Source organism: Tursiops truncatus, chromosome 9 (genome assembly GCF_011762595.2).
Source record: "Tursiops truncatus isolate mTurTru1 chromosome 9, mTurTru1.mat.Y, whole genome shotgun sequence".
Lineage (NCBI taxonomy): Eukaryota > Metazoa > Chordata > Mammalia > Artiodactyla > Delphinidae > Tursiops > Tursiops truncatus.
The window spans coordinates 54,726,709-54,747,437 of record NC_047042.1 but is presented as its reverse complement, the minus strand read 5'-3'; the positions used below and the strand labels follow the sequence as shown (position 1 = coordinate 54,747,437).

General features: G+C 38.2%; 2 protein-coding genes across 3 annotated transcripts in view; one reads left to right on the top strand and one right to left on the bottom strand.

Annotated features, from left to right (window-relative positions):
• PALS2 (protein associated with LIN7 2, MAGUK p55 family member) overlaps positions 1–20,729 on the bottom strand; it is a 116,276-nt gene that overhangs the window by 8,116 nt on the left and 87,431 nt on the right. Inside the window, exons 8-11 of the mRNA XM_004313901.4 lie at positions 20,330–20,398; positions 18,229–18,390; positions 12,539–12,741; positions 11,439–11,567 (exon numbers count right to left, since the gene is read on the bottom strand). Coding sequence (XP_004313949.1) covers positions 11,439–11,567; positions 12,539–12,741; positions 18,229–18,390; positions 20,330–20,398 — 563 coding nt within the window. The remainder of the gene's footprint in view (positions 1–11,438; positions 11,568–12,538; positions 12,742–18,228; positions 18,391–20,329; positions 20,399–20,729) is intronic.
• GSDME (gasdermin E) overlaps positions 1–20,729 on the top strand; it is a 144,756-nt gene that overhangs the window by 122,050 nt on the left and 1,977 nt on the right. The window lies entirely within an intron of this gene.

Here is a 20,729-nt window from a genome sequence, read left to right as displayed (position 1 = left end):
GATTTGGTGAAAACACCTAAAGGAAAGTATATAGAGAGAAATGGGTTCCCAACTAAGCCTGAGGGATACTAGTACTATAGTTAATATTTTCACTAAGATTTCAAAATCAATTTGAAACAACTAAAATATCTTTTATTATAGATGTATAAACAGGCCACAATTCAACTTGTAAACAAATCTTACCTAATAGTCATTAGCAATTTGTCGTTAATAAAAAAAAAAATTCTTTTTTGACAATAACAATCCTGTAACAACAATGGAGTATACCATATAGATGGAAAAATGAATTAAAAAATCTCTATGTATGGCTCTAGAATGATCTCCAGAATATATTAGTAAGTGAAAAACGCAGGCAGACTACTGTATGTAGTAAGTTACCTTTTATGTAAGAAATGAGGGAGGGAGGATACACATACATACTTGCTTATATTAAAAAAAAATTGTAAAAATGACTATGTGGGTAGGAGGTAATAGAGTAGAGAGGATAGGGAAAGGCTAGATTTTTGTTTGTTTGTTTGTTTTTTGCTGTACGAGGGCCTCCCACTGCTGTGGCCTCTCCTGTTGCGGAGCACAGGCTCCGGATGCGCAGGCTCAGCGGCCATGGCTCACGGGCCCAGCCGCTCCGTGGCATGTGGGATCTTCCCAGACCGGGGCACGAACCCGTGTCCCCTGCATCGGCAGGCGGACTTTCAACCACTGCGCCACAAACAGGGAAGCCCCTGTTTGTTTGTTTTTAAGATTTACTTTGAAACTATGAAAATGTATAGAATTATATTACAACAAAATCAAATTCAAATAAAAATAAAAAGAGCAATACCTAAAAAGCAAAAGCAAAATGAAACAAATCTGTGTTTCAAGTTGATGCCTTAACCACAGAAAAGAATTATTTTAGCGACTTTAAAATAATACTCAAGGGATATATCATAAGAACAATTTTTTTAAAAAAGTTTAAGTCTGAAACTTAAAACTTTTCAATAATCATACTGTTAATGTTAATATTGTTACTCAAATTATATATATAGTATGTGTTTAGTTTACACATGTAAAGTCAGAAATTATGTTAATGTCATCAGGAACCAAGACTTTCAGCATAGGAGGAAAAAAAGATAAACATAGTCCAGGAAGTAAAAATGTAAAATGTGAGTTGAAACTATCCAACTGAATTAATGATGTATATTTTCCAAAAGGGGAAAATATATTTCCTTCATCTGGCCACTGAGAAGACCTAGAAACAATGACAAACTAAGTTGAATGCACACCTTTAGCTTCTATATTATCTCTAAATACCATTTCCCACTAAAAGGAACCAGGGCTTTTGGAAGGCTGGTTCCAGATCTGGGCCAAGAAATGTGTAAGGATAACCTGGAGCAGCTCGTCATACCAGGAAGCACATCAAAGTTCATGGGGTTGTGTTAAAAAGACTCAGAAAACAAGATGAATAGGCTCTTCTTAGCTGAAGACAGGACAATTTAAACATCAGAGAGTAATAGCTGACCTAAGTACACAGAGAGTATTCCAAGTGACTTTAAAACACAGCGATTTGATTTGACTGTATACGCTTAGTGGGATAAACCCTAAGGATAAAGGAGAAAGAGACAGTCCACAGTAATCATACCTGGTAGTATTTGTACACTTATTTTCAGACTGTTGTACGTGTACTGTGAGATGAATCAAATGAGCAATTATGTGCTATATTCTAACACTCCCGGTGTTTTTGAGAACTGGGATACTCAGCCTAGGAGAATGGAGTTATATATATGAAAGAGGTTAAATAAAACCCTGTAATCCTGAATTTGATTGGGAAGTATCAATATATATTCATGATTTAGTTTCCTTCAAACATACAAACAGAAAAGCACATAACCAAACTAGTTCTGTCTACCTAAAAGGTGCATTTAGCTAGAAACAATGATCCATCTTGGGACAATGTGCACCCCTAGTATTACGGTCCTAAAATACCATTTACTCTAAAAGGAACCAGAGCTTCTTGGAGAAGTAACTGATTCCTGGCCTGGCATAGAAAATGTACAAGATGAGCCTGGAGCATTTGTCATATAGCAAGGAAGCTATCTCAGACGATTAGGCTCATGAAATAGGTCTCAAGGGCCAACTTAAATAAGCCCCTGTTGGTCAAAGGTGGGGCGATTTGAACATCAATAAGAATAATAATTGCAAAAGAGTAAAACACATCAAGTAAGTTTAAATCCATGTGCTCATGATGAAACTAAAAAAAACCACAAACCTTATTTGGTCACCTGTCGCCTCTGGAGACTGTTACTGAACAAACCCATTATTCTGAAAACTGACCCTTAAAGGGGAAGTATCAAGCATTATGTTCTGACTTTCCTATATATACTCTACTTCAGAGTCATCAACTAGTTGATAAGGAAAAGTTATTATTTAGAAGAATTCTAGTTTATAAATGCAGAACAAATGACAAACTTGGAATACCACCACTTCACAATTCCTAAAAAATTAACTGAGCCAGGCAAAGATCAATAAAAATTGCTAAAATCATTAGGTGAAGAGCTACTGAGGAACTTTACAGACCAGGCCCCAGTTTTTCTATGACCCAGTTTTTTTAAACAACTAAGTTAGAAGGTGAAAAGAGAGGGGAGGGAGGCAGTGAAGATTTATAGATTAAAACAGTCTAAAGGGAGAGGTCTGCTTCCAGCTAATATCCAATCACAGATATCAGACTAACCTTCCTGCCTGACAACTAAGACAGACCAAATGTATGGAACACTTTTTAAGACACTGTACATCAGCTAATGGAAGACAGGGATTCCAGAGAGACAGGAAGCAAATGAGGTGAGCCCTATGATTACCCCAGGTTACTGGCTTGAAAGAGTTTCCAAGCTGCAACACAGTGAGGTGGAGCCCAGGAGGACACTACTGGACTCTAAGTTGGGACAGAGCTGAGAGCCCAGGGAGAACAAAGTAGCAGGAGTTTGCAGGACAGAATACTGGATAGAATAGCAGTAAGGAGAGAGCACTCTGGAGATTTGTAAAGGTCCCCCTCCAGCATTCAGCTGAATACCAATCTGTGCACGTTACCACGACCCAGGGTCGCCAAAGAACCACCAGAAAGGATGAGAGGTATTCTTTCTGAGCCAGAAATAGTACCCATGCCCACCAGGCAGAACAGAAAACCTCAGGTCGCATGGGCCATCTGGGAGAGTGCTCAAATGGGTCTTGCCTCAGTAGTGAAGAATAATTGCCCCTAGAATGAGAACTGCTCTGGTTCTACCTAACAAAATTTTAAAGCAAGATCTGAAAGGAACAAACTGTTTCCACATTACTGCATCCCAGGACAAAGCTCACAATGTCTGGTATCCAATAAAAAATTACCAGGATTGCAAAGAAGCAAGAAAATAAGACCCATGAGGAGCAAAGTCATTCAGTCAAAACCAATCCAGAAGTGATGCAAACGTTAGAATTCGTTGACAGTGATATAAAAACATTGATAACTATATTTCAGATATTCATAAAGTTCAGTAGACACATGGAGCAACCTGCAAAAGAACAAAGAGGATTAAAACTACCTGATCTCAAGGCTTATCACCTATAGTGGGGAAGAGGTAGAAGAAGGAGGGAGGGACTCTGAAGGGGCACAAGGAAACTTATGAAGACGAGGGACATGCTTGTTATCTTGACTGCAGTAGCTTCATGCGTGTATACATACGCCCAAGCTTATCAAGTTGTATACTTTCAACGTGTACAGTTTATTGTATATCAATTATACCTCAAGCTGGGGGAAAAAAAGAGATTTAGAAGACATCAGGTAAATGCAACATGTTAATCTTGCTTGGATCCTGATTTGAACAAACTGTCAAAAAAAATAGATAAATACTGAGGAAATTCAAATACAGACTGTATATTGATGATATTGAGGAAAAAGTTGCTCTTCCTAATGTTTGATATGCTAATGGTGTTATGGTTATGTCCAAAAAGTCTATCTTTTAGAGATAAATACTAAAGTACTTATGGTTGATATAATATCAAAGATTTACTTCAAAATAATTCATGGTAAGGGAGGAAGTGAAGAGAGGTCTAAGTGAAACAAAAATGGCCATGTGTTATTGAAGCTAAGTGATGGGTACTTGGGAGTTCATTTCTTCCCTCTTTTGTACATATTTAAAATTTTCCGTAACATGAGAAAAGAGAGGAAGAACAAGAGAAAAAGACAACTAAAAGTCAGAACAGACTTCCGGGAAGATGGCAGAAGAGTAAGACGCGGAGATCACCTTCCTCTCCACAGATACACCAGAAATACATCTACGCGTGGAACAACTCCTACAGAACACCTACTGAACGCTGGCAGAAGACCTCAGACCTCCCAAAAGGCAAGGAACCCCCCACGTACCTGGTTAGGGCAAAAGAAAAAACTAAACAGAGACAAAAGGATAGGGACGGGTCCTGCACCAGCGGGAGAGAGCTGTGAAGGAGGAAAAGTGTCCACACACTAGGAAGCCCCTTCGCGGGTGGAGACTTCGGGAGGCGGAGTGGGGGAGCTTGGGAGCCGCGGAGGAGAGCACAGCAACAGGGGTGCGGAGGGCAAAGCGGACAGATTCCAGCGCAAAGGATCGGGCCGACCGGCACTCACCAGCCGAGAGGCTTGTCTGCTCGCCCGCCGGGGCGGGCGGGACTGGGAGCTGAGGCTCCGGCTTTTGTCGGAGCGCCGGGAGAGGACTGAGGTTGGCGGCGTGAACACAGCCTGCAGGGCGTTGGTGCGCCGCGGCTGGCCGGGAGAGTGTCCGGGGAGGGGTCTGGACCTGCCGAAGAGGCAAGAGACTTTTACGTCCCTCTTTGTTTCCTGGTGCACGAGGAGAGGGGATTAAGAACGCTGCTTGAGAGAGCTCCAGGGACGGGCGCGAGCCGCGGCTAAGAGTGCGGAGCCCAGAGACGGACATGGGACGCTAAGGCCGCTGCTGCCGCCGTCAGGAGGCCTGTGTGCGAACACAGGTCACTAGCCACACGCCCTTCCGGGGAGCCTGTGCAGCCTGCCACTGCCAGGGTCCCGGGATCCAGGGACGGCTCCCCGGGAGAGCGCACGGCGCGCCTCAGGCTGCAGCGTCACGCCGGCCTCTGCCGCTGCAGGCCCGCCCCGCACTCCGTGACCCTCCCTACCCTCCGGCCTGGGTGAGCCAGAGCCTCCGAATCAGCGGCTCCTTTAACCTCGTCCTGTCTGAGCAAAGAACAGACGCCCTCCGGCGACCTACACGCACAGGCGGGGCCAAATCCAAAGCTGAGCCCCTGGGAACTGTCAGAACAAAGAAGAGAAAGGGAAATCTCTCCCAGCAGCCTCAGAAGCAGCGGATTAAAGCTCCACAATCAACTTGATATACCCTGCATCTGTGGAATACCTGAATAGACAACGAATCATCCCAAATTAAGGAGCCCTGTGGATGAAAGGCTCTTGGTGCTGCAGCCAGGACTCAGTGCTGTGCCTCTGAGGTGGGAGAGCCAACTTCAGGACACTGGTCCACAAGAGGCCTCCCAGCTGCACATAATATCAAACAGCAAAAATCTCCGAGAGATCTCCATCTCAACGCCAGCACCCAGCTTCACTCAACGACCAGCAAGCTACAGTGCTGGACATCCTATGCCAAACAACTAGCAAGACAGGAACACAACCCCACCCATTAGCAGAGAGGCTGCCCAAAATCATAGTAAGTCTACAGACTCCCCAAAACACACCACCAGACGTGGACCTGCCCACCAGAAAGACAAGATCCAGCCTCATACACCAGAACACAGGCACTAGTACCCTCCACCAGGAAGCCTACACAACCCACTGAACCAACCTTAGCCACTGGGGACAGACACAAAAAACAACAGGAACTACGAACCTTCAGCCTGGAAAAAAGGAGACCCCAAACACAGTAAGATAAGCAAAATGAAAAGACAGAAAAACACACAGCAGATGAAGGAGCAAGATAAAAACCCACCAGACCTAACAAATGAAGAGGAAATAGGCAGTCTACCTGAAAAAGAATTCAGAATAATGATAGTAAGGTTGATCCGAAATCTTGGAGATAGAATGGACAATAGAATGGACAAATTGCAAGAATCAGTTAACAAGGACCTAGAAGAACTAAAGATGAAGCAAGCAACGATGAACAACACAATAAATGAAATTAAAAGTACTCTAGATGGGATCAATAGCAGAATAACTGAGGCAGAAGAACGGATAAGTGACCTGGAAGATAAAATAGTGGAAATAACTACTGCAGAGCAGAATAAAGAAAAAAGAATGAAAAGAACTGAGGACAGTCTCAGAGACCTCTGGGACAACATTAAACGCACCAACATTCGAATTATAGGGGTTCCAGAAGAAGAAGAGAAAAAGAAAGGGACTGAGAAAATATTTGAAGAGATTATAGTTGAAAACTTCCCTAATATGGGAAAAGAAATCGTTAATCAAGTCCAGGAAGCACAGAGAGTCCCATACAGGATAAATCCAAGGAGAAATACGCCAAGACACATATTAATCAAATTGTCAAAAATTAAATACAAAGAAAACATATTAAAAGCAGCAAGGGAAAAACAACAAATAACACACAAGGGAATCCCCATAAGGTTAACAGCTGATCTTTCAGCAGAAACTCTGCAAGCCAGAAGGGAGTGGCAGGACATATTGAAAGTGTTGAAGGAGAAAAACCTGCAACCAAGATTACTCTACCCAGCAAGGATCTCATTCAGATTTGATGGAGAAATTAAAACCTTTACAGACAAGCAAAAGCTGAGAGAGTTCAGCACCACCAAACCAGCTCTACAACAACTGCTAAAGGAACTTCTCTAGGCAAGAAACACAAAAGAAAGAAAGGACCTACAATAACGAACCCAAAACAATTAAGAAAATGGGAATAGGAACACACATATCGATAATTACCTTAAATGTAAATGGACTAAATGCTCCCACCAAAAGACACAGATTGGCTGAATGGATACAAAAACAAGACCCATATATTTGCTGTCTACAAGAGACCCACTTCAGACCTAGAGACACATACAGACTGAAAGTAAGGGGATGGAAAAAGGTATTTCATGCAAATGGAAACCAAAAGAAAGCTGGAGTAGCAATTCTCATATCAGACAAAATAGACTTTAAAACAAAGACTATTAGAAGAGACAAAGAAGGACACTACATAATGATCAAGGGATCGATCCAAGAGGAAGATATAACAATTGTAAATATTTATGCACCCAACATAGGTGCACCTCAATACATAAGGCAAATACTGACAACCATAAAAGGGGAAATCGACAGTAACACATTCATAGTAGGGGACTTTAACACCCCACTTTCACCAATGGACAGATCATCCAAAATGAAAATAAATAAGGAAACACAAGCTTTAAATGATACATTAAACGAGATGGAGTTAATTGATATTTATAGGACATTCCATCCAAAAACAACAGAATACACATTTTTCTCAAGTGCTCATGGAACATTCTCCAGGATAGATCATATCTTGGGTCACAAATCAAGCCTTGGTAAATTTAAGAAAATTGAAATTGTATCAAGTATCTTTTCCGACCACAACGCCATGAGACTAGATATCAATTACAGGAAAAGATCTGTAAAAAATACAAACACATGGAGGCTAAACAATACACTACTTAATAATGAAGTGATCACTGAAGAAATCAAAGAGGAAATCAAAAAATACCTAGAAACAAATGACAATGGAGACACAACGACCCAAAACCTGTGGGATGCAGCAAAAGCAGTTCTAAGGGGGAAGTTTATAGCAATACAAGCCCACCTTAAGAAGCAGGAAACATCTCGAATAAACAACCTAACCTGGCACCTCAAGCAATTAGAGAAAGAAGAACAAAAAAACCCCAAAGCTAGCAGAAGGAAAGAAATCATAAAAATCAGATCAGAAATAAATGAAAAAGAAATGAAGGAAACAATAGCAAAGATCAATAAAACTAAAAGCTGGTTCTTTGAGAAGATAAACAAAATAGATAAACCACTAGCCAGACTCATTAAGAAAAAAAGGGAGAAGACTCAAATCAATAGAATTAGAAATGAAAAAGGAGAGGTAACAACTGACACTGCAGAAATAAAAGAGATCATGAGAGATTACTACAAGCAACTCTATGCCAATAAAATGGACAATCTGGAAGAAATGGACAAATTCTTAGAAATGCACAACCTGCCAAGACTGAATCAGGAAGAAATAGAAAATATGAACAGACCAATCACAAGCACTGAAATTGAAACTGTGATTAAAAATCTTCCAACAAAGAAAAGCCCAGGACCAGATGGCTTCACAGGCGAATTCTATCAAACATTTAGAGAAGAGCTAACACCTATCCTTCTCAAACTCTTCCAAAATATAGCAGAGGGAGGAACACTCCCAAACTCCTTCTACGAGGCCACCATCACCTTGATACCAAAACCAGACAAGGATGTCACAAAGAAAGAAAACTACAGGCCAATATCACTGATGAACATAGATGCAAAAATCCTCAACAAAATACTAGCAAATAGAATCCAACAGCACATTAAAAGGATCATACACCATGATCAAGTGGGGTTTATTCCAGGAATGCAAGGATTCTTCAATATACGCAAATCTATCAATGTGATAAACCATATTAACAAACTGAAGGAGAAAAACCATATGATCATCTCAATAGATGCAGAGAAAGCTTTTGACAAAATTCAACACCCATTTATGATAAAAACCCTGCAGAAAGTAGGCATAGAGGGAACTTTCCTCAACATAATAAAGGCCATACATGACAAGCCCACAGCAAACATCATCCTCAATGGTGAAAAACTGAAAGCATTTCCACTAAGATCAGGAACAAGACAAGGTTGCCCACTCTCACCACTCTTATTCAACATAGTTTTGGAAGTTTTAGCCACAGCAATCAGAGAAGAAAAGGAAATAAAAGGAATCCAAATCGGAAAAGAGGAAGTAAAGCTGTCACTGTTTGCAGATGACATGATCCTATACATAGAGAACCCTAAAGATGCTACCAGAAAACTACTAGAGCTAATCAATGAATTTGGTAAAGTGGCAGGATACAAAATTAATGCACAGAAATCTCTGGCATTCCTATATACTAATGATGAAAAATCTGAAAGTGAAATCAAGAAAACACTCCCATTTACCATTGCAACAAAAAGAATAAAATATCTAGGAATAAACCTACCTAAGGAGACAAAAGATCTGTATGCAGAAAATTATAAGACACTGATGAAAGAAATTAAAGATGATACAAATAGATGGAGAGATATACCATGTTCTTGGATTGGAAGAATCAACATTGTGAAAATGACTCTACTACCGAAAGCAATCTATAGATTCAATGCAATCCCTATCAAACTACCACTGGCATTTTTCACAGAACTAGAACAAAAAATTTTGCAATTTGTATGGAAACACAAAAGACCCCGAATAGCCAAAGCAAGCTTGAGAACGAAAGAAGGAACTGGAGGAATCAGGCTCCCAGACTTCAGACTATACTACAAAGCTACAGTTATCAAAACAGTATGGTACTGGCACAAAAACAGAAAGATAGATCAATGGAACAGGATAGAAAGCCCAGAGATAAACCCACGCACATATGGTCACCTTATCTTTGACAAAGGAGGCAGAAATGTACCGTGGAGAAAGGACAGCCTATTCAATAAGTGGTGCTGGGAAAACTGGACAGCTACATGTAAAAGTATGAAGTTAGATCACTCCCTGACACCATACACAAAAATAAGCTCAAAATGGATTAAAGACCTAAATGTAAGGCCAGAAACTATCAAACTCTTAGAGGAAAACATAGGCAGAACACTCTATGACATAAATCACAGCAAGATTCTTTCTGACCCACCTCCTAGAGTAATGGAAATAAAAACAAGAGTAAACAAATGGGACCTAATGAAACTTAAAAGCTTTTGCGCAGCAAAGGAAACCATAAAGAAGACCAAAAGACAACCCTCAGAATGGGAGAAAATATTTGCAAATGAAGCAACTGACAAAGGATTGATCTCCAAAATTTATAAGCAGCTCATGCAGCTTAATAACAAAAAAACAAACAACCCAATCCAAAAATGGGCAGAAGACCTAAATAGACATTTCTCCAAAGAAGATATACAGAGTGCCAACAAACACATGAAAGAATGCTCAACATCACTAATCATGAGAGAAATGCAAATCAAAACTACAATGAGATATCATCTCACACCAGTCAGAATGGCTATCATCAAAAAATCTAGAAACAATAAATGCTGGAGAGGGTGTGGAGAAAAGGGAACCCTCTTACACTGTTGGTGGGAATGTAAATTGATACAGCCACTGTGGAGAACAGTATGGAGGTTCCTTAAAAAGCTACAAATAGAACTACCATATGACCCAGCAATCCCACTACTGGGCATATACCCTGAGAAAACCATAATTCAAAAAGAGTCATGTACCAAAATGTTCATTGCAGCTCTATTTACAATAGCCCAGAGATGGAAACAACCTAAGTGTCCATCATCGGATGAATGGATAAAGAAGATGTGGCACATATATACAATGGAATATTACTCAGCCATAAAAAGAGACGAAATTGAGCTATTTGTAATGAGGTGGATAGACCTAGAGTCTGTCATACAGAGTGAAGTAAGTCAGAAAGAGAGAGACAAATACCGTATGCTAACACATATATATGGAATTTAAAAAAAAAAATGTCATGAAAAACCTAGGGGTGAAGCAGGAATAAAGACACAGACTTACTAGAGAATGGACTTGAGGCTATGGGGAGGGGGAAGTGTAAACGGTGACAAAGCGATAAAGAGGCATGGACATATATACACTACCAAACGTAAGGTAGATAGCTAGTGGGAAGCAGCCGCATAGCACAGGGAGATCAGCTCGGTGCTTTGTGACCGCCTGGAGGGGTGGGATAGGGAGGGTAGGAGGGAGGGAGACGCAAGCGGGAAGAGATATGGGAATATATGTATATATATAACTGATTCATTTTGTTGTGAAGCTGAAACTAACATACCATTGTAAAGCAATTATACTCCAATAAAGATGTTAAAAAAAAAAAAAAAAAAAAAAAAAAAAATAAAAGTCAGAACACCTAACTCTACCAATAGTAAACCTTATGATGAACATACTTGTTATTGGTCTTCGGGACCAGTTTCCACATTAGTAAAGTGAGGGAGTTAGATTAATATGCACTTTTTAACATTGGTCCATTTCATTTACATAGGGGGAGTAAACTTGTTTTAAAATAGAGTGAACAATGGTTTCTAAGTAAAAGCAATACGGTTCCAAATCCTAACTACATCTAGGGAACAAATTTTTATTCTCCAATACCTTATACAGTGTGTTTATTTCATAAATATGGATAGAATTAAACATGCCCAAAAGAAAAAGGAAAAATTTTAGGAGGAACATGGTACTGTTAGCCTGAAAAGAACTGCTTACCGTCAAAAGCTTAGTAGTGATACCAGCATCCACTACAGCCTTGTGCATGGCACGTAACGTCTCTAGTTCGGGAGCAGCAATAAACACAACATAGGGCATGAACTCGGATGTCCTCAGCACTTTCAGGGCCTGTGTAGAAGAACAATTACAAACCAATTTATACAGGATTAGAATTTGAATTATGCTACCCTTTAGTTTATACTAAATAATCAAAGTCCATCTGCCCTCTTCCTCAAGATAAAGGACATAATTTATACTTGCTATCTGCCCCCCTCCCTTCTATCCTTTTGATTCCATACAGTACTTTCCTAAAATGGTGACCCATTAAATTTTGTTCTGACCTCAATCTCACTACTTTCTGGTACCCTTGGACCAAGGAAAGTATTAAACTTAATGATCCCCAAATCATCAAGAATGATGTAAATGCTTTCCATGTTAATTGTAGAATTCTGTTAATATTGAAAAAGCAGAAGTAATTTCAGTGTCCATTAATTGGAGTGATTATATAAATAAATATATATCTGCACTATGAAATACCATGCAGCAATTACAAAGAACAAAAAAATCTCTACAGTACCTAACATGAAAAGATCTTCAAGAAATACTGTTTAATGAAAAAAGGTTAAAGAATCTGTATAAAATTTTTCCATTTATGTATAAGAGAAACAACAACAAAAATAGAAAACCCACTGGGTTGAGTGTAGAATGGTGAGAAGGGGTCAATAAGGGAGACATGGAATGAGAATGAAATGAATGGTGAGTGGGTGGGTGTGTGCTGGGTGGAAGGGGTGTGACTTTAATTTTTATTCCTTACGTTTCAGCCTTGTTCAAATTTTAAATTTAACATTTCCTAACACATGCATTTATATGTTACTTAAGCATGTAAATAAATACTAAACTTCTATCAAGCTTCTATAGCTATCCATGCCTCTCTGCTGGCTAACAGATCAGAGATTTATTTAACTAGTTGTTGATGCATAATAAGGTTCTCTATTGTCACAAGTAATAGAGGGAAAGAGCCACCCTCATCATCTGAAGAAGAAACAAAAACTCCACAGGAAATAAAACTTAAAAAATATCTTTGGAATCATGCAGCTTACTTGTGGGTTGACATCCAAGATGCAAGTTCGTCCAGTTTGGACAACTTCAAGAATAGAGTCAATCTTGGTTCCATAGAGATTTCCTTCATATTCCCCATGTTCCAAATATTTTCCAGCTTTAATATCTGCTTCCATCTCAGATCGTGACACAAATTTATATGCCTGGCCATCTTTTTCATCTTCCCTTGGTTTCCGTGAAGTAACTAAATAAAATAGCGTTGAGAATTTGTACAGAGACAGTGCAGGGTATTAAAAAACAAACTAAAAGGCACAGGGTAGCCTAAGTCTTTTCCATTTAGTGCAGGGGTTGGCAAACTATGGCCTATGACCAAACCTGGCCTGCTTCCTATTTTTGTAAATAAAGTTGTTTTTTTTTTTTTTTTTTTTTTTTTTTTTGTGGTACGCGGGCCTCTCACTGCCGTGGCCTCTCCCATTGCGGAGCACAGGCTCCGGACGCGCAGGCCCAGCGGCCATGACTCACGGTCCCCACCGCTCCACGGCATGTGGGATCCTCCCGGACCGGGGCACGAACCCGCGTCCCCTGCATCGGCAGGCGGACTCTCAACCACCGCGCCACCAGGGAAGCCCTGTAAATAAAGTTTTATGGACCACAGCCATGTTCATTCATTTTATGGCCTATGGTTTCATTCGTTTTACAATGGCGGAATAGTTGTGACACAGACTAGATGGCCTGCAAAGCCTAAAATATTTACTATACGTGGCCCTTGAATAAAAATGTTTGCAGACCCCTGATTAGTAATGTTTTAAGAGGTAGTCTCCAATATACAATTTATATCCAAAAAATGTGCTTTATAAAGTCAGTTTGAAACTCAAAATATATTTATTTACCTAGAAGCAGAGCCCTAAAGTTAAATTCTTAACTATGGTGAGAGCTAATAAGTGTGAGGTATATTGCAAGTGAACATCTTTTCCAGCTGACCAGCACTCCCCTTCTCCTTAAGGAATATCAGTTACAGCCTTTCTTCACACTTCTTTGAACATTTCCTAATTGAGTGTCCAACAGATGAGCAAAATTCTATTCTTAGTTGGTATTATCAATTTTCTGAAGTGTAGTTTCACCCATAAATTATCTATCCTTTATCTTGCCCCAGCACCAAACTTTTCTTCTAGCTTCCTTCTAATTAACATTCCCAAATGCTAATTGTTTTGTGTTGCACCTCGGTGGATCTAGCCACCTGGATGTTATTATGGTCTAGTAACTTTCTCTACTCTGACCTGAAGTATTCTGAGAGAATGAGAGAGAAGAGACCAAGTCAAAAACTTAAAACATCCTTTTGTCAGGTATTTTAGAGACATACAACTCCTTTGCAACTTGGCTGTGCTAGGAATGGACGATTATCACTTTTCAAACTGTTGCAAAGGTGCAGAGTTAGGTATTCTCTGCCAACTTGCTAGCACTCCCTAGGAAGAAAAGTAATTTGTGTATGTGTGTGTGTTATTTTCAAGTTTAGCAACTTAATCTGAGTTTGCCTAGATCAGATATAAAACAGTATTCTACTTCTATTAATCAAGCACTTATACATGCAGAATATCTGCCCAAATCATTAACCACACGCAATTAAAGTTACAAAGTAATCAGATGAAAAACTGACAGAATTTTGACTATTTGAAGTAAGCACAACACATCAAGAAAACTTTTATAAGAAAAAAACTTTAAGTTCAAGCTCAATAATAAGGGTCTAATTCATAAATAAGATTATTATGTACAAGAGGATTCCCTTTTTCCCCTGCTGTTTTCTGGCTCATTCCAGACCACTGTGGAGAGATTTATAAAGTCACTTAAAGAGCTTCAAGATGCTATGATGGCTTTTCATATTCAAAAATGTGTGATCTCAAGGTTTCTGGGATTATTCACCAAAGGTGGTATGATAAAACTCCTAAGGCAATTTTAAACTCCCCAAATACATACATACTAGGACTTGGCTTAATATCCGTAAAGATACTTTTAGAAGAGTACGACTTTTGGGGAGGCACTACAGTGAAACCATTTATGGAAACATGCTGCTTGAAATAAATATGTACAGGCACACACACTGCCCCCCCCAACACTACCTCCAACATGTGGAGGGAATCTTAAATTCTTGGTGAAATGTTTTTAGTTTACAAGCGAATTTTAACGACAATACCATTCTCTAGTGAAGACTCAGAAAAGAAATCTACATTGGCACATAATTAAGCCCCTTTCCATTTCTAGAACAGAGAAATTAGAACAGGGTGGATTGACTACAGCTGATTCCTTAGGCTTATAATGCTAAGCACTAAGTAATGCGATTGCTTAGAATTTAAGTTCTGTGATTGACAGGCAAAATTCTAATCTTTAGTAGCTCTTCAAATAGTTAGGAAATAATCAACAAAGTAACATTTTATTTAATTATCCCAAGATGTATTAAAGGGAAAACATGATTCATAAGGTAGCTTGTCCACCTGGATTAATAATTTTTTATATTTTATTTTAGGGCCATTTCACAATATAAAGAGAAAACTAAGTCAATTTAATCCAACACCAACATTTACTTCCTTCCCTATGAGACTTCCCCAACCAGCCCACCAGACAATGTGTAGCACAAGACTGTGTATCAAAAATTAGGCAAACTTGTCACATTTCATCAGTATTATTTTTGTGTGTGTTGATTCTGAGGCTTAAAACAAACAAACTAAACACTATATAAACATGAATGATTTAGAGAAAAGTAAAACACCACCTACATAATATGAAGAAGTGATACTTGACAATGTATGGATATACATAAATCTTTTATATATAAAAATTCAGACTTGAATCTTTACTAAAAATAAGTCTTGAAAGGTAAAATAGTACATCTTCTGGAAATTAATTTGGCATGAAGAAATCAAGAAGTTGAAATAAATATATGTAATACTTCTGTATTTATAAATCTCTCTATACATCCTTTGGTCTAATAATTTTACATCTGAGATTTATGTATACACATTTTATCATCTCTTTATTTATAACAAAAAAGCCACCCAAACCATATAAGTGGGTGATAACAGTAAAGCATGGTGTACTTATATGCTGGAATATTAAGAAGCTAACACAATTAACTTTTTTAGTGTTTTTAATCATGATAAAATATACATAACATAAAATTTATCATTTTAACCATTATTAAGGGCACAATTCAGTGGCATTAAGTACAGTAACACTGTTGTGCAACCATCACCATTATTCATCTCCAGAACCTTTTTATCATCCTATAGAAAATAAAAAATTACACTCACTGCTTAATATTCTTAGAGATACAGAAGAGATAGCGCCCACAAGCAGATGATGCTGTGGGAAAAAACAGGAAACAGAAAATAATCCTAAAATGAAAAATATGACTACTTATGATAAAACATTGATGAGATAGAAGGTAAAGAACTCAAGGTAATCTTTTAAAGAGTAGAATAAAAAGAGAGAGGGTTGGACAACATGATTTAAAAAAGTAAGAGACTGAGGAGATGAATCCAGGATGTTCAACATCCAGCTAACAGAAATTCTAGAAAAAGTGAATAGAGAAAACAGGGAGAAATCATCCAAGAAATAGTAATTCCCCAGAATTGAATGACATGCATCTCTAGTCTGAAGAGCTCACTAATCATCAGCACAATAAATAAAAATAGATGCGCACAAAGGCACATCATTATTAAATTGTAAAATAATGAAAACCAACGAAATAAAAAGACTGAAGGAAACATCAGGTCATGTATGAGAGGACAAAAATTAGAATGACATTAGACTTCTTAACAAAACTGGGTTAAAGAGTAACATCTTTTGGGTTTTACAATCTAGACTTTCTATTCTCAGATAATCAATCAAATAGAAGACAAAAAAACACACAACTTCAAATACAAAGATGCAGAAATTACATCCCATACAGCACTTTTTTTGTCAAGTTACAAGGCATGTGCCGTAGCAAAACAAGGCAATAAACCAAGAAAGAAAAAGAATGGGACCCAGGAACAATAGCTTCAACCCAGGACAGCAACAAAGGGAAACATCCCTATGTGAACGTGCGGCAGCCAGAGTGGAGAGTATGTAGCCCTCACTGAAGCAGGAAGGCTGAGGGTTGTGGGACAGAGGTCTCCAAGAAAAAAGCATGACTTACTAAATAAGAGGTTTTTTGGTTTAATACAAAACTATACGCATATACACATAAGATAAAGAGGGGAAGAAAAAAACGAACTCTAGAAATTGCTGGGTTGGGGGAGAGGAAGAGGCTGCTCAAGAAAGTGAAACTGAATTCACTGAAACTAGAGCTATCTTTATGCTGGGAGGATACTCAGGAAGTCAGGAGGTAAGGCCTACACTTGACAGAACAAGAAATAGCAGAATGAAGACATTATTAAGAAATATGGAAGACTAACAAAATAAATAGCAGAAAGATTGAAAAGTGACTGTTTCTGGTAAGTAGGCCAGAGGTGGGGTAGAGGAAAATGGAGTTATTTTTCATTACATATTTTTAAGAACTACTTGATTAAAATATGCTACATTAATTTGATAAAAATTAAAAATTAAATACTTTAAAATACTTTGATCACAGTGAGATTTTTATTTTGTTAACTACCTAACTATGATTTGTTTGATTTAGTGATTTACCGTGCCTACAATGGAACTCAAAGTCTTACCCTGAAGGGATTACAAACAGCACATGAGGACAATGACAGCGTTGTTGCCCCAATACACCCCTAAACATGTTAGCAATAAGATTACTCAGTGAGAACTAAATGTCAAAGCATACTGGATGAAAGCAGAGAAACTCTAAAACTCATCCAAAAGAGATGGAGTGATGTTAGGCTAAGATTTGACATGGAAAGCTTAAAGGCATTAAAATACCTACAGAAATTCTGTGTTAATCAAAAGGGGGTTTGGTCAGCAATGGAAGCAGAGAAAGGGGACTTAATAAAGGCAACACTGACTTGTGTTCAGGGGAGAGCGCATGTAAGTTCCCACAAGTAAAGGCTCATATATCTCCAAAATGAATGCTATCACTGCCTTATTATAAGGACTAATACACCTTTGTATTTAACTCCTTGCTCTAACTCCATTCTCATCAAGCATGCTTCTGACATTATTTAACTTTCCTTGTAAATGTGCAAATAGAGAAAGAACACAAAGATCATAAAATGGGTGTCTGGTTCATCTAATGGTTATATTTCCCATCAGTATTACTGTATTTTGTATATAAATAAATGTGACCTTCACTAATGCTGCGTGCTCTGGAAGAGGAATCTCTCTTGATGTGCTATCAAAAATCAGGTTTAGGACCTTACAGGACTGAAAGAGACAAGCCAGATCACGAGCGTCAGAGGATCCAGCAGGTTTCCCCTGCTGGATGAAAATGGGTGAAAATACAACTTTTCAGATACACATCAACTGTACAAGAAAATGCAAGGTTAATGCTGATTTTGCCACAACTCTTAATACTTGCATTTAACGAACACTTCTGGATTGAAGAGTTTGGAGAAGCGATTGCCACCAGGCAGCCAGCTGACAGGGCCCACAATGCTATTTCAAGACAGCTGTAGCGTTGCCAAGTTTTTCAGTATCATCTGCTTGTTCATTTTCATTGGCATAATTAGAAATTACTTGGGAATAAAATAATAATAATCTGCCCCACCCCCACTCCTTCTTTCCAATTAAATAGTAAAGGAAACGGAAAACTTACATGGCACTGTGGTTCCAAATCTAGTGGGATTCAACACTATGAACCTGTTTTTCAAGCTTCTTCGTCCCACACCTTGAGCTCCTATCAATACTAATGTCTTTCTCTGGAAGGGAGGCATTTTGGCTACCTCCTCATATATCTGGATTTCATGACGATCAAATTCTAAAAGTAAGGAAATGGGAAAACATCATATTCAGTTATCTTTTATTTTTTATTATTATTTTAAAATTAATTAATTTTTGGCTGCGTTTGGTCTTCGTTGCTGCACGCAGGCTTTCTCTAGTTGAGGCGAGCGGGGACTACTCTTTGTTGCGCTGCACGGGCTTCTCACTGTAGTGTCTTCTTTTGTTGCGGAGCACAGTCTCTAGGTGTGCAGGTTTCAGTAGTTGTGGCACGTGGGCTCAGTAGTTGTGACTCGCGGGCTCTAGAGCACAGGCTCAGTAGTTGTGGCACACGGGCTTAGTTGCTTCGCAGCATGTGGGACCTTCCTGGACCAAGGCTCGAACCCGTGTCCCCTGCATTGGCAGGTGGATTCTTAACCACTGTGCCACATGGGAAGTCCCTCAGTTATCTTTTATATGGATGAAAAACCTCTGCTATTCTGTTCAGTAATGGCTTAGTTGTCTTGACAGTTAAGTATCACTTTAATTGTACTGACTTAGTACAGATTTTTAAAAATAAATTTGGTAAAGTACAATAAATTATTTTGTACCCTGATTTAAACACCTGCTTCTATTCTTTTGCCTTAAAAAATTGTCTAACAAAACTAGAAAAATACCCTTACTTTATCCTTATCAGATAATCTATCCCTTAAAACCTGTTTCTTATTAATTCATCAGTAGAAATAATTACTTAATATAATCAAATTGCAAATTAGTTTATGTAATCTATTCCACTAAAAAGTGAGTATCACATATGGAGGATAGCAGTACACTTAGAGTGGCTGCTTAAATAAGTTTCATAGAATGAGTATCCCCTTCCAATGATATAAATGAATAAATACTGTATGGTGAACTCTGCAAATATTAGTTTGATTAATAAAATGCATACAGACAACATACTAACATTTAAATATTAAGATTCTAAATTTATGTATAAAATAAAATGTTGGATCTTAACTATTTTCAGTAGAAACACATTCCAAAATTATGATCAATGGGAAAATTAGAAATTTTCCGTTTTGCAAGAAAGCTTTAAGAATATATATTTAATGAACAATAAAGCCAGAGGATTTGAAATATTATATTACCTATTATTATGGCTATAACTTTCAATCTATAGTAATAACACTTCTTCCTTAGGTTATTATCTTAACAGCAACACTTTCTTTGCACAATTTCTCCACAATAGATTAAGGGAGAGTCTAATTTCCCCTTATTATAATATTATTATTATAGTACATTATTAGATTATTTCCTTTCTAATGTGCTATTTAGTTTATTACCAATATAGAGGTAGCTCCGAAGTCAAGAAAGCACTTTAAAATTATCAATTCTTTTGAGTAAGCCTCCAGAGCCTTCTGATTCTAAGAGCTGCATTTCACTCCTATCAGCCTTTATAACTGAAAAGAATGACTGTGGTGGGTGTCATATTTATCTTTATTTAAGTCTAAAAGATTTAAGAAAGAATCCTACTAGATCAGGCTAAGATTTGTTTGGTCCAGTATTATTTTTCCAAAAGTATCATGGACAATGTTATGGCAGAATATGGTTGCCCTTAATCATAACTCTTTTATTATCTTTAAAAAGGCATTCTGTTCTGTAGAAATGACACAAGTTTCTATCAAAGTTCTTGAACAAATAGTTTCGGTTGTCACATTGTTCCTTCATTAATACAAGCATAAATCCTAACCAATTCACTTTCTTATAAACTATGAGTATAAAATAAAGCACACTAGTGATAGTGCAAGTATATGTATCAGGATTTAAATAATGCCTGTATATTATTGTACCAAGTGTTCACATGGCAGTCCCTTGCAGCTGGGTACTAATCTGAATTAATTCATTTAAAATTATACATTTAGAGTGTATGCCACATTGAGAATGATATACAGCTATTTCATACTTCGCTTGGATTTCTCAAAAATGTATTTAAAACATACCTGCATTTCTGGTTGTGAGATACATCATCTTTTTCTTTTTTTTGCTACTTATGGTTCCACAAAAAGGTCCTGAAGGATGACAAGGCAAATATAACTTAAACAGTATGTCAGACTATATACACTGCCCTGTGGTGTTCTATAGGGGTGGGAGAATTATCTTCCCAGTGTTGCATCCTACAAAGCAGAAGCAGGCAGGGGTGAGTTGAGCCACTGAATTCTGATACAATACCAGCAGGTGGCAGAAAGGGAACAAAAAGTTTACTTTTGAGAGCAGTACACTAAAGCAGATGAGAGGGATTAATTCCAGATATATTTTAAATAAATTCATCAGCTAATTCAGATGAAAGAGGCAATGAAAGGTGGCCACAAAGGACTATTTGTTACTTATTGTATCGAGTTC